The 15,431-nt window shown below is 39.4% G+C and overlaps 1 protein-coding gene across 1 annotated transcript; it reads left to right on the forward strand.

The window, feature by feature from the left end:
- The first annotated feature begins 1,803 nt into the window (after positions 1-1,803).
- phox2bb (paired like homeobox 2Bb) lies at positions 1,804-6,362 on the forward strand. Its single transcript, XM_036567874.1, has 3 exons — positions 1,804-2,642; positions 3,390-3,577; positions 4,837-6,362. Exons 1-3 carry the CDS (start codon positions 2,402-2,404, stop codon positions 5,260-5,262), a joined length of 855 nt encoding a protein of 284 aa, XP_036423767.1. The 5' UTR covers positions 1,804-2,401; the 3' UTR covers positions 5,263-6,362.
- The last annotated feature ends 9,069 nt before the right edge of the window (positions 6,363-15,431 follow it).

Below are 15,431 nucleotides of genomic sequence, written 5' to 3' on the forward strand. Positions count from 1 at the left end.
ATAAATAAATAAATAAACACATAAATATAAATATGTAAAAAATAAAATTATATAGCTATATATAGATATATAGCTTTTAATTTTGCATCATCGATCCTGCCGATTTCCTAAAGGGAAAAATCAATAATAATGTAAAGAGTTAAAACAATAAGACAATAGGCTTCACTTCAATGGATGGTGGTTAATATTACATTGTTATATTATATATTATTTATATTTATTAAAGCAAAGAATGTATTCTTCTTCTTCTTCTTCTTCTTCTTATTATTATTATTATTATTATTATTATTATTATTATTATTATTATTAAGAAGATGTTGTCATGCTTGTTATTATTATTCTATTAGCTTATTATTATTGATAGTAGTAGCAACAGTAGTAGTAGTACCATTCATGTATTATGCTAAACCTATTGTTCTTTTTATTATTCACTAGTAGTAGCAATAATAATAGTACTCGTTTATTGACACTGGGCAATTACTATTATTATTATTATTATTATTATTATTGTTGTTGTTGTTGCTGCTGCTGTTGTTGTTTTGTTGTTGTTGTTATTGTTATAATTAATCATTTGTTGTTATATTGTTATTATTCCTACTCTATTACCTTGTTATTATTGATACTAGCAGTTGTAACAATAGTAATAGTAGAATTCATGAATTATCTTAGATCTATTCTTTTTTTATTATCACTAGAATTATTATTATTATTATTATTATTATTATTATTGTTGTTGTTGTTGTTGTTGTTGTTGTTGTTCTTATTATTATTCAGAATGTTTTTTCTCATGCTTGTTATTATTATTCTTGTAATTACTATTATTGAAACTAGCGGTAGTAACAGTAGTAGTAGTAGAATCTAGACCTATTATTGTTTTTTTATTATTCACTAACATATTATAATTATTACTATTATTATTATCGTTGTTGTTGTCATATTAGCTTATTATTGGCACTACTAAGCTAGCAGTATTTGTAGCACTAGTAACATTCGTTTAACATCCCTCACCTGTTATTATTTTTCATTATTCACTATTATTATGATCATTAGTCTAGTAATAGTAATAGTACTCGTTGACTGTCATTGGATTTGTAGTAGTATTAGTGATATTATCAGCAGTGGTTCGCGTTTACTGTGTTTAAATTATTATTAGTAGTAGTAATATCAGCGTAATTATTATTTATTTATGTAATAAAGAAAGTTTTTTTCAGCGCGCCGCACTGTCTGGACGCCCTGCCATTCCCCAGCCTGTGCGTTCAGTCCACTGGAGCCCTACCACGCACAGCATCTTCACCTCCTCCTCACACGGCAACAGCGGGCTGCTCAGCTCCCGCCATCCAGCCCTAAAGAGGACAAACAGAAGCAGAAGAGCTGAGGAGAGGCAGAGCAGAGAGGGAGAGAGACAGTGGGGCAAGGAAAGAGACAGTGAGGCAAGGAGAGAGACAGTAAGGCAAGAAGAGAGACAGAGAGGCAGGGAAAGAGGCATAGAGAAAAGCAGGGGAAAAAAGCAAGGGAGAGAGTCATGGGGAGAGTCAGGGAGAGAGTCAGGGAGAGACAGGGCCGCGCTATCGAAAATTCAGCCCAAGGTGTACGCTCGGTTAAAAGGCTTAAAAGCTCGGGGAAAATTGGATCAGGGAGAATCGTCACCCAACTTTCATTATTTCCAAGTGGTGTGATTGAATTAAAGGGCAAGATGGCGGTCTGAGCGGAGAGAGAGGGGCTGTACGCGGCGGAGAGGGGGGGGGGCGGGTGGTGTATGTGTGTGTGTGTTGGTGGGGGGGGGTTAGTGGAGGGCTGGGGGGCTGGCGCGTAATGGCGGGGTATTAAATTCTAATTAGAGATGCAGGGGATCAATGATAGGGAGGGTTGGACAGCCCCGATCCCCCAGTGCCAGCCCAATAGACTGATGAGTTATTGTCATGTAAAAAAGCGCTAGCAATAAGACCCAAACGCCGCGCTATTGTCCAAGCGGAAAGAGCCAAGTTTATTATGAGGACTATATGCTCTAGAGACCTGGGGCTAGGCGGCTCCTTGGGAGGCTTTTCATAAAACAAGGCTCAGCTCCTATAAAGGAGGGCAGTTTTGGAGCAGGCGCCGAGCAGTGCACATCGACCAGCGGCGAGAGCCTCCTCCAAAACCAGTCAAAACGCAGCTCCCCATCTCCGCTCTCTCTCTCTCTCTCTTTCTCTCTCTCTCTCTTTCTTTCTCTTTCTTTTTTGCATTTCGCTTCTTTTCCTTTTTTTTTCTCTCTCTCTCTCTTCTTTCTTTTTTCCATGCGCTCCTCGCCAATTTAATCCAATTTGAATCTGACGCTGGTGGCGTGCGCGCGCGCGTGTGTATATGTGTGTATTGCTTTTTGGCTTTGGGAGCGCCGGCTTTCCTTCCACACTGAGCCTTTTCAATGTATAAAATGGAGTATTCTTACCTCAATTCCTCTGCCTACGAGTCCTGTATGGCCGGGATGGACACGTCGAGCCTGGCCTCAGCCTACGCGGACTTCAGCTCGTGCAGCCAGGCCAGCGGCTTCCAGTACAACCCCATCAGGACCACGTTCGGGGCCACCTCCGGCTGCCCGTCGCTCACCCCGGGCTCGTGCAGCCTGGGCACCCTGCGGGACCACCAGAGCAGCCCGTACGCCGCAGGTAAGCCCCCCCACCGCCACTCCACACCCTCCCCCTCTCCCGCACATTCGCATAGGCACGCCGTTAATGCCACATACACCTGCAGCGGAACCAGCTGAGAGAGGCGAGGGGCTCGCCGGCCCCGGTATATAGCGCGCCCTGATTGCATTTGAAAATGGAAATGTGTTTAGTATTTACCAAACGAAATTTGCTTACACAAATGAAAGAATTTATCACGTTAGAAGCGATTGCAGGCAAGCGGTAATTCGGTTACGGGGTTACACTATCCCAGTCACACCCTAACCGCCAACAAAATTATCTTAAGCTGCCAAAATGATAGGCATAATTTATTTACTCCGCGATGAGACATAAACCTTCGAAAATAATGAAATAACGAAGGAGCTTAAGCTCATTATTGACACCGGGATTGAAGTTACAGTAGCAGCGATGGAAGAGGACGCGAGCATTTATGACAAGTTTCCAATCCCGCTCTCCAATAACATTCAATTAGCTCCCTTTCTCGGATAACCCGATTAGGACCGAGTCAGGATTTTCATAACGTTATCTTTTATCGTGATTTGATGATCTGATCTTATCGCATATCTCCACTAAGATCCAGCCGTCCTTCACTGAAGTTTCCTTTCTTTTACTTTTTTCCATGCAAACTTTATTTCCACTCTTCCTCTCTGCAGCAGGAGCAGCTCTGAGCCGAAGTTCGGCCACGTTTTCGAGCACTTTTCACATCTTTTCCTCTGCGTGTCTCCGCAGTGCCCTACAAGCTGTTCACCGATCACGGAGGCCTGAACGAGAAGAGGAAGCAGAGGCGCATCCGGACCACCTTCACCAGCGCGCAGCTCAAGGAGCTCGAGAGGGTTTTCGCCGAGACCCACTACCCGGACATTTACACGCGGGAGGAGCTCGCGCTCAAGATCGACCTCACCGAGGCCAGAGTGCAGGTGCATGCAGATAGCTATGCAATTCATAAAGTTCTCAGATCAGGCCATTTATTTATTTTTTTCTAGATTGGTACCCCCTCAAAAAAAGGTGGTTCTTTAAGGGTTCTTCTCTACAGAACCAAGAACACTCAAAGAGCCATTTGCATGCTTAACTGGTTTTTGCATGATGAAATCCTTCTTCAGATTGATGGGGGATGTGTTGCATAGAGTTCTACGCTCTTAAAAAGTAGTTCTTCAAGGGTTCTTTAGTAAAGACAACGGTTCTTTATAGAACCATAAGCCATTCGCGTGCTTAGATCGTTCTTTGCATGGTGAAATGGTTCTTCATAATTGACGGAGAATGTGTTGCATTGAGTTCTACACTCTTAAAAAGTAGTTCTTCAAGGGTTCTTTAGTAAAGACAAGGGTTCTACATAGAACCATAAACACTCAAAGATCCATTTGCATGCTTAAATGGTTTCTGCATGATGAAATGCTCTTCAGATTGAGGAAGAATGTGTGGTGTATTGTTCTACACTCTTGAAAAAGGTGGTTCTTCAAGGGTTTTGTAGTAAAGACAACGGTTCTTTATTGAACCATAAGCCATTTTCATGTTTAAATGGTTCTTTGCATGGTGAAATGGTTGTTCAGATTGATGGAGAATGCGTTGCCTGTAGTTCTACGCTCTTAAAAAGTAGTTTTTCAAGGGTTCCTTAGTAAAGGCAACGGTTCTACATAGAACCATGAACACTCAAAGAGCCATTTACATGTTTAATTATTTTTTTGCATGGTGAAATGGTTCTTCAGATGGATGGAGAATGTGTTGCATATAGTTCTACACTCTTAACAATGGCTCTTCAAAGGTTCTCTAGAAAAGAAAACTGATGCATATAGAACCACGAACAGTCAAAAAGCCATTTTCATGTTTAAATGGTTCTTTGTATGGTGAATTGGTTCTTCAGATGGATGGAGAATGTACTGCATGTGGTTCTACACTCTTAAAATGGTTCTTCTATATAGAACCATGAACACTCATGGTTTATTAAATGATGGGGAATGCGTTGTATATATAACTATTTTCGAAAAGGTTCTATGAAGAACCATATATAACACATTCTCCATCAATCTGAAGAACAATTTCACCATGCAAATGGCTCTTTTAGTGTTCATGGTTCTATACAGAAGAACCTTTGGAGAACCATCTTTTTTAAAAGTACAGATTTCCTTTTAAACATGTAACTGTCAACGCTGAGATGCTCAACGTCGCTCTTTTTCTGCAGGTGTGGTTCCAAAACCGACGCGCCAAATTCCGCAAGCAGGAGCGCGCGGCCGCAGCGGCCGCCGCCGCGGCCAAAAACGGGACGGGCAAGAAGTCGGACTCTCGGGAGGAGGACAGCAAAGAGGCCAAGGCCACCGACCCGGATAGCACGGGTGGTCCGGGGCCCAACCCGAACCCCACGTCCAACTGCGGCGGGCCGAGCCCCACCGGGGGTCAGGTCAACGCCACTGGAAACGGCCCGGTGGACCAGGCCAAGACCTCGGTGGGCAGCATGGGGGCCAGCGCACCGAGCCAAGGCTGGGCTTCAGCCCCGGGCACCATCACCTCCATCCCGGACTCTCTGGGGGGACCGTTCGCCAGCGTACTGTCCTCTTTGCAAAGACAGAACGGAGCCAAAGCCACTTTAGTAAAGACCAGCATGTTCTGAAAGGGTGGTCCGACGAGAGAACGAAACGATGACGACAACGACGAAAAAAGAGAGAGAGATTCAAGAAAACAAGCAAAAATGGACAAAAAAAGGAGGAACGCCAAAAGAACGAGGGACTAAACTTCTCTGATGAAAATAATGAGGGGACCACGACTGGTCGCCCCCCCTGACTTCTTTCGATGCCATTCGTTTACACAACAAGCTGGATGATTATATCACACGCCTAGCCCGAGCTATATCGTCTTTCCGTTTTTACCTCTCCCGTCCTTTTCCTTTGGGTTCTAGTTGAGTAGCTGTGGTCGTCGATGCCATTTCTGATAGATGTAAGTAACTGATAGACTGCCCGGTGCGTCTCTGCAGCAAAGAGTGTCTCACCACGGACTCCGAATCACGCCATCGTCACCCCACGGCACCATAGCTGTTTGTTTACACTGACTTTTAAGCGTTCCTGTACCGTAAGTTCTATGTCTGTACCACAGATTACTGCCTCTGTTATATATTTCTACTTATAAAGCTACCAAGCCTTAGAGCCCGGGGCTCTGACAACCTTCACCTAAATATCTATCAATCTACGGCAAAATTATACCTTAAAAATGGCACAAGTACATATTTCACTGTTGACAGGAATAACGTAAACGTTTTGTGTGTCTTTCTACGGCTGTGTTTTTGTGGCTCAAATTGTATAGTGTTAATACGTAATATCGTCCTAGATAAACATAGAACCATATCGCCCCTTGTAGTTCAGTCTTTTTAATGTTTTACCAAGTTACCACTGGCAAGTTACTTTGAGAAAAAGGGAATGGATGCAGAGCATTGTGTTTATTTCTTTTTTTCCCCCCACTTTGTTTCTTTTTTGTTACTCTTTGTTTTATTTTTGTTTAGTTTTTATTTTTGCATGTTGTCTTTTTCCGTCCAGTTTTATAATGAGTTCGCCTATTTTGTGAGCATAATGTAACACGTTTTGTCCAGGATTTGAGAATTATTTATATGTAGGTAATGGATGCTTATATTTAAGAAAGAAATATTTCTACATGTGCACATAGTTTTTCAGGTGTACCATTGACATGGTTGTTGATGATAAAAATCAATAATGACGAAAACGACGCTGTCCTGGTTTCTCTTCAACGTGGCGAAACGTAGGGTTGCTTCAGGTTTCACCAAACAGGTTCTTTGTTTAAGAAAGAGGAGAGGTAGACTGAAAACATGGGCTCCTGCTGTTCTGATGCTTCAGAGCGCAAGAGCACCTTTGGCGCCAACGTAAAGATCAGTTTCAGCACCAAGGACAGCAACACGGACTCGCCTCAGGAGCCACTGATACGCGCAAACGGCGAATTCAGTTGTTCTTTGGATTGGGAGTTATGGTAATACTGGTAGATATTTTCTTTTTAATAGTCATTTATGGGCTGCAGCTCCTAAAATAAAATAGATACAGAATTACACAATTCATATATATATATATATATATATATATATATATATATATATCGGACCAAACAGACAGAAGGAAAAAATGTACTTCACTTTCTTTTAATTACGTCAATGGAACCAGACTTTTTCCAAGTAATAATGAGCCGTTTCTTTTGGTCCATTTATTGTGAAATTTACACACAACATAAAAGACAGTAGCTCCTTACAAATATATATATATATATATATATATATATATATATATATATATATATATATATATATATATATATATATTATATACACACACATATACATACACACTCCTAAAAAGGAAAAAAAGGTGTCTGTTTAAGGGTTCTTTACTAAAGGCATTTAAGGAACCATGAGCTCTATAGAGACCAATTCCATGCTTAAATGGTTCTTTGCATGGTGAAATGGTGATATTGATGGAAAATGTGTTGTGTATGGTTGTAGATAGAACCTTTTGAATATGGTTCCTTATAGCACCAAAAAGGGTTTTGCTATTGTTATGATGTCAAAGCTCTTTGTGGTGCTATATAAAACCATTTTCAAATGGTATACACATACACTAGATACTAGACTGCAATATAGTGTATTTATATACATATATGTATACATATTATTATCTAGTATGGATATATATATATATCAAATTTCAAATTAAAGTATACATCATTCGATATCTATGCTAGGGGTATAAAAACCAACGATTTTAACAAAAGCCTGCAACATATCTATATCAGATCATGGAATAATAACTTGGCGCGAGTTGCTCAGATGCAGTTTATGAACAGATTTTTATTCCCCTTTTTTATCCCCTTAAATACCCAGGACCCCCTAAGACCAACTCAGCCTGTGTGCATTGTAGTTAATGTAGTTACTGATTAATAAGCCTTATTATGTGATATTATTATATATTATGGGATAAAACAAACATTACAGCTGGTATTGCTGGTCGTGTGCAGTGATTCAAAGGAAATAAAGACACTCCAATGATTCACGTCAACGTCTGCAGCGAACACGTGTTACTGACTCTAACTGTGTAAATATGTGGCCTATTAAATTAAATACAACAAATGTAAGCATTATTAGGTATTAACCCAAGAGGTAGGTCTAAATGCTGGACCCACTGAAGTGAATTACATCAGTGTAGACCTTATCATACACACCTTGATGACGCAATGATCGGAAACTGCAGAGCACGATTTCTTTGCTCAAGAGTGCAGAACTGCGCAGTGCTCGAGCTTCAATCACTTAAATGGAGATGTGCAGTCTGCTCAGCCTCCTTCACCACAGCCGAAATGACAGTCACTTCCTTTCACCTCAGCTCGCCTCAAGAGTTCAACTGCTCCTGCCTCTTTTTTCGTGCAATCGCTTCTTTCACTCTGAGACACTTTTTCAGCGCAGTGCCATTCCCAGCACTTACGACATTCCCGGCACTATCGACATTCCCAGGACGTCATTCCCAGCACTAACGAAGCAAAGTGTCTTAAAGCATTAGTCACTTTAAGATGCGCGTGAGCAGAACTCCAAAAGCACTGTTAATACAAAAGGCAGCAGGCATGCACGCGCTCACTTTATCGGCTCAAACAAAACGCGCCCAGAATGTGAATGACTGAGATGTGTCAAAGCGCGTGCACGTGAATAAAACAACGTCAACGCAATTCTTTCCAAAGCACGCATTGCAGTCCTGTACATTCTGAGCCCTTTTTTCAGTGAAGCACGTCTGAATTTGGTTCATTGTTTTTCCTTTAGCTCAGGAAACGCAGCGGAGGAAATGGATGTCTATCGATCAGGTGCAGCCACGATTCCAGACTTCCCGCCATTACAGAGCGCAGGACAGAAGATGCAGCGGCTGAGATGGACCGTCTGTCTCAGCGGCATCTATTTGGATCCAACATGGATCTTCATACAGATTATGAGATAAAGCGCCTCTGAATAATCATTTCACTGATAGCGAAGAGTAGAACATGGAGGTAATGTCTTCCTTTCTAAAGACACACATATACATTTACACAGAAGATGTTTCAGCTGCTCTCTGAACAGGTTTGTCGACTATTTTGGTCTTAACATTTGAATGATGTTGTAGAGGATTAAACGAATACTCCACAAGCTACACTGAAACTTTGGGCACATCTACTTTATTGTTATTATTATTATTATTATTATTATTTACATTGTAGAAGAATATTTAGCTGTAAAATAAACATATTTAATAATGCAGCATTTAAAGCTCAAAAGTTCTATTGTAGTCATATATATATATATATATATATATATATATATATACACACACATAAAAATATATACAATAATATGCACATATGTATATATAGCTATATATAAATATATATATATAAATATATATATATATATATATATATATATATATATATATATATATATATATATATATATATATATATATATATATAATCAATATTACAATAGAAGTTTTGAGCTTTGAATGGTGCATGATTACTTATGTTATTTTATAGCTTATATTTTGTTTTTGTTTTTGTTTTTTTAAATATACAATACACACACACATATGTATACATACATATAAAAATTCTCTTCAGCCAACAGAACCTTGTTTTGTGATAAAAATGCTGTACTAGTGGTGGGAAACATTCAAGAATGTTCTGTACATAAATGTATACAGACATCAGCTACGCTACTTTAATATGGTTTATTTAAAACATTCATCCATTTAAGCATACACCTTAAAACATCAATTCTGGACCGTATGGCCAAATTTTAGACTTGGACTGTAAACCCTAAAAGAGACTCTTAAATAATTCTTTTGTAAAGATAATATTTCTATGCAAATGTTAGTGTAATCGCTGATCAAATTAATATTTGAGTGATTTTAGTGCTCGATGTCTATTTAGTTACTGAGATTTCAAACATATAATGTAAAGTGTGCCAAAACTTTTGCCCAGGTGCTATTTTATGTTCTGAATGTCATTTCACCAGGGGTGCCCAAACTTTTGCATACGACTGTGTAGAACCGTGACAACTCCAGAAGCCATTTGAACCAAGCTTGGTTCTTTGCATGGTTAAGTGGTTCTTCACCACGACTGAACACATTGTTTTCTTTAAAAAAAACCTTTTGAAAAATGGTTCTATAGAACCAAAATGGTTCCACTGTTGTTACAAACTAAAGATCCTTTTTTTGTACTATAATGAATGACTTTTGCACAGAACACATATAAACTTGTTTCCCTCACAGAGCTTCCAAATACTAGATAACATTTGAACACACATGTAAATTTATTGTTTGGTTAAAGACAAAAACAACTAACAACACTGTAAATCCAGAAGTTTAAGTTATAAACCTTTTAACTTCTCAGCAACACAAACAACTCAGTATTTGGTTCCTTTTTAGAGAGCTAACTGGGAAAGTTCTGAGTGTAATCTCAAATGAACAGTGTTAGAAAGTGAACACATTTTTAAATAATGTGTTCTATACATTGATTTATATTTGATGTTGCACTCAAAGTTTCCTGTAACAGGAACAGGAAAGCAGCTCCACTAAACACGGTGATGCTTTTAAACCTCTTCAGGAAACCACAGGTGGTCCCAGGCTTGCATTCACCACCCCTACAAATAACAACTCGGTCAGTTTGCATTGTTTTCCATGTAATCAATGTATTACAATCCTTAGGATGTAATAAAAGTCTCAGAGTTTAAGAGGTTAAACCCTTAACATTCAGATTCATATTATAGGCATTTACTGGAACTCTGCTTCCACTGGTAGCCACAGCGATATCTCTAGCATGCTGGTTTTAAAGAGACTTGAATGGAGACGCTGTCTAAGTCTGAACACACTTCATTTTTATAAGATTCCTGCTATTTGCAGATCTCTGTTGATCAGATGGAGACATCAGCTGGCTTTGGTTATTTCACCCTCAATAAAAAAAGCTGTATATACATCTATATACAATACTGCATTGATCTCAACCAAAAAGTCATGGGTTGATTGTGGGAGGTGGTGGTGGGTAAGACAGGATGAGATGTTCAGGTGGTCCTAAACACGAAGCCTTCTCACAGAGCAGTGAGCTAAAACAGGGAACAGATAGTAAGGTTCATTTCCTCTTGCCTGCACTCTGCATTCTGGAGAACGTCATGCCTTTCTTTTAGCAATTTGCCGGACTGGCTAAATATATCCACACGGTCATTAACTGCAGTCGTCACTGATGGACCAAGCCAGTGCTGCAGCTTCTCTCTGAGTAAACAGAGCTGTAGAGATGAATTGATGATAGAGCACTCATGTATACACTGATGTGCATCAGTCAGGGACAAACAGTAGAGGAGAATGGTTGCTTGGCACAGCACTTTAAGGTCAGTTGGGGGAACTCTTGACAAAAATGATTGACCCCTCTCAGGTGCAGTTGAGTACTTTGTCCATCATTGTTTAATACAAGCCAATAATAAAATAAATAAAACATTCTTAATGTTTCATTGATCCTAACAGTTATTTAGTTGTCATTAAAAGTTTATATTTGTGGTGAAAGAGAGAGAAAAACACAACACAAAGAGGGCGATTTGTAAAAATAACATACTGTATAAAAGAATAACAGAGATCTGCAGTGAATGCAGTACTTACATGACTGCAAAGGAAAGAATGGAGATATGGGTGTGGTTGGAGAAAGAAGACTGGAGTAAGGGTGCCCCCAGGTGGTAGAGACAGGTATTAGTAGAGATTACTTCCATAACAGTCCTTAAACAATGACAAAGTCTACAAGTATTATAAGACTATTACAGGATGTAAACAAGGGTCTGACAAACATTCAAGAATGTTCTGTACATAAATGTATACAGACATCAGCTACGCTACTTCAATATGGTTTATTTAAAACATTAATTCATTTAAGCATACACCTTAAAACATCAATTCTGGACCGTTTGGCCAAATTTTAGACTTGGACTGTAAACCCTAAAAGAGATTCTCAAATAATTCTTTTGTAAAGATAATATTTCTATGCAAATGTTAGTGTAATCGCTGATCAAATTAATATTTGAGTGATTTTAGTGCTCGATTTCCAGTTAGTTATTGAGATTTCAAACATAAAATGTAAAGTGTGCCAAAACTTTTGCCCAGGTGCTATTTTATGTTCTGAATGTCATTTCACCAGGGGTGCCCAAACTTTTGCACACACCTGTATAGAACCGAACTCCAGAAGCCATTTGAACCAAGCTTGGTAAACAAGGGTCTGACGAATGTTCTTATAGATATACACGTATTTATGATGCTTTGCACTAGCACATATTTATCGGAATATAGCAGTTCCATTTCTGATGGGTCTCTTTTGGAGCCCTCAAGCTGGCTTTCAGTATATACTATGTGGACACCCCTCCTAATTATCGAGTTCAGGTGTTTCAGCCACATTCATTGCCAACAAGTATATATAATCAAGCACGTAGCCATGCAATCTCCATACACAAATATTAGCAGTAGAATGGGTCATACTAAAGAGTGACCTCAGATGGCAGCGTCATACAATTCCACAAGTCAGTTTGTGAAATTTCTGCCCTGCTAGATCTGCCCTGGTCAACGGTAAGTGCTTTTATTGTGAAATGGAAGCATCCAGGAGCAACAACAGCTCAGCCATTAAGAGGCAGACCAGACAAACTCACACAGTCACATAAAAAATGTCCCTATCCTGTGTTGCATCATGCACTACAGTTCCAAACTGCCAGCAACATCAGCACAAGAACTGTGTGACATGAGCATCATGCAATGTGTTTCCACAGCCAAGCAGCTGCACACAAGCCTGAAATCACTATGCGCAGCGCCAAGCGACGGCTGGAGTGGTGTAAAGCGCCACCACTGGACTCTGGAACAGTGGAGACGTGATCTCTGGAGTGATGAATCAAGCTTCCTTATCTGCCAGCATGATGGATGAATCTGGGTTTGGCGGATCCACTAAAAGAACGCATAATGGCAACAGTAGAGTTTGGTGGAGGAGGGATAATGATCTAGGCCCCTTTGTTCCTACAGCCTGCTAATCAAAAACATTTAGACAACTGTATGCTTCCAACCTTGTGGTAACTGTTTGGGGAAGGCCCTTTACTGTTCCAGCATGACTGTGCCCTGCTTACTTTTGACCATATAGTATCTTGTTGTGGTCAATGAGGTCCCCAAAATAGGCTGCTATGTGAGGATGAATGTAATGTCATTTTTTGTCTTTTCTATGTGTCACACTCATCTACTGCAGCTTTGGCCAATGAGGACGGACTCAGGGAAGCTGTAAAGGCATCAGGTTTATGGCACCTAATAGGGTAACAGTACAGGGAATAGAATCTCATTTTCTATTGGCAATAATCAATGAATACATGCACACTTAAGAATATGTGAGCACACACCTATGTCCAGGTGTTGGCTGTGTGGACCTGGTGCAGCCCAGTGAAGCACTCTTTTTCCAGGACATACAAACACACATATTTACAACAAACGTATAATATGATGTCCTTCCATACAGACATGCTGATATAATGTAGGTGATCACTGCCCTCTAGTGTTGGCAAAAAAGAACAAGATTTCTTTTGAAAAAATAGACCTATGCTGTGCTATATGTTGCAAATTTAGACCAACTTGAATGTAGGATGTGGCTTTTGCTATACATGCTAGTTCTGATGACCAAAATAAATAATGTGTTTGAAAAGAATAACAGCTGATGTATAAAAACGTTTTTATTTCTCTATTAAAGGTGGCATTAATTGTGACATAGTTTGGAATCACTTGTTTGCATAGTAACCATTTATGCTCTTTCATAGAGATATGTCAGATAAAACAAATTTTAGGCAATGCATTATGTATTGTAAATAATGTAGTTTAAGTATTTTTACAGTAAAGTTTTTTATTTATCATGTTATCTACAACTCCGCCCAATGACAGCTGAGATAGGCTCCACGACCCCACCGTGACCCAGAAGGATAAGCGGTTTAGATGATGTATGTATGTATGTATGTATGTTATCTACAACAACATGTAGCCAATTCTTTTTAAATACTGGCATTCTGAATGTTGAATTTTATGAAAGTTTATTTGTGAAAATTTCACTCTTGATGTTTTACAGCATTCATTTTATATAAAATGTTACACATTTTTCTTAAACCAATTAGATTTGTATGCACTGTTAGAAATAAAGGTTCTGTTCAGGTCCATTTTTCGTTCATCGAGGTACAAACAATGTAAATGTTCCCTCAAAGCTACAACAGTGGTTTTAAGGTCTGATTGTGAACCTTTAATAAGTTTTTCCAGGTGAAAAGTTCGTATTCGTTCCTTTTCATAACCGAATGTTTTAAAACAGAACAGTAAAATAAAAGCCTGGAGACGAGACGGGGTGTGTGGAGTCAGTACAGCTTAGAACATATCATTTCAGTGGATTATGGTACAGTTATGTTCCCTGACTAAAGGTGAGACCCTTGAGGGAACCACCCCAGTGACAAGAGGGAAACTGACCAAGTGACAGTTTCAGACCTTTTTTTCTGAGAGTGTGTGGCATTTTAGCAGTGTGTTAGCACTAAGCTAATGGCGATTCCCATGAACATTTCTTGGCTATTCTAGATTACATGCAAATATTAGAAACTTGTAAAAAACTTATCAACATATATTTTACCTTATAGCGACTCAGTAAAACGTTCTGGCATAGAGCCGTCGCCGCCGCTGCTTTCCATTTTTAACATCTGACTGAAATGCACTAGTAAGGCTATCACTCCTATTCACAGTCAGTGACGTATCCAGGACTTCCAAAAGGACCACAATGAAGTTTTTTGTCACAAAATTGCTCCTAAACATTGTAAATCAGAATGCGATTGGATGATTCCACTGTGAGCACCATTATGTTTGCGGCTCATGTGACACATCCCGCACTCAGTTTCAGCCTCTGACGGCCTAAACAATGAGAGAGCTCGCTTAGCTGTATCTGCCTGAACACCACAGAGGAAAAAAACCTTGATTGGAGGCCAAGTAACATGCTAATGCATGGTACACCCATGGGCTACTGACAGGTTTGTTGTCCATTGGAAGATTTTTTTTTTTGGGGATCAATTTTATTTTCTGTTAGTCAAACAGCACTAATCACAATATTACAAAACTGAATCAAACCAAAAACCCCTTTCCCCCAATCCCACCAATCCACGCACCCCCCCATCTTTCCTTACATTACTGACAATACGTTAAATATATTAATGCGTAGACTGAGATAAAACACAATTTAAAAGATGCTATATGTGCATCATCCTCAAGAGTAGATCATCTAGCTTTATTGATTCTAGCTGTGGCCAATATGAACATAAGCATGTAGCTGAAACAGCCAGTGTCGTACTCTAAGATTATGTAGGGGGGTGCAATTATTTTTTAGCTGATGTTGAATCAGCGACCCATCTCTTCTTTTGTTTCCCTGTTAGAACTAAAGTGGAGACATTATTTAACAATAATACAGCTGGATCCACAGGGATTTCCTTCCAACGCAAGGCAGACAATATGGTAGTAACCTTTATCCAGAAGTCATGAACGTCCTCACAGTCTCACAACATATCGCTGTCTAAAAAAAAGGCCCATTTTTTGTGATTTTTATTTTTCTGCTAAATTTGGCTGAGATGATTGGACCAACAGAAATGGCTTCTGCTCATAATAAAATCTCTTTACATTAACTTACATTGAAAGCAAAGAACATTTGTGCCTTCTTCTGTAAACATACTTGTTTTTCTTTGGACAGTGACGATTT

The sequence above is a fragment of the Colossoma macropomum genome, unplaced genomic scaffold, assembly GCF_904425465.1.
Source record: "Colossoma macropomum unplaced genomic scaffold, Colossoma_macropomum, whole genome shotgun sequence".
Classification (NCBI taxonomy): domain Eukaryota; kingdom Metazoa; phylum Chordata; class Actinopteri; order Characiformes; family Serrasalmidae; genus Colossoma; species Colossoma macropomum.

Coding starts and splice junctions, on each gene's coding strand:
- phox2bb (XM_036567874.1), top strand. CDS start 2,402: ATGTATAAAATGGAGTATTCTTACCTCAATTCCTCTGCCTACGAGTCC. Junction 2,643..3,389: donor GAGCAGCCCGTACGCCGCAG/GTAAGCCCCCCC, acceptor GTGTCTCCGCAG/TGCCCTACAAGCTGTTCACC. Junction 3,578..4,836: donor TCACCGAGGCCAGAGTGCAG/GTGCATGCAGAT, acceptor CTTTTTCTGCAG/GTGTGGTTCCAAAACCGACG.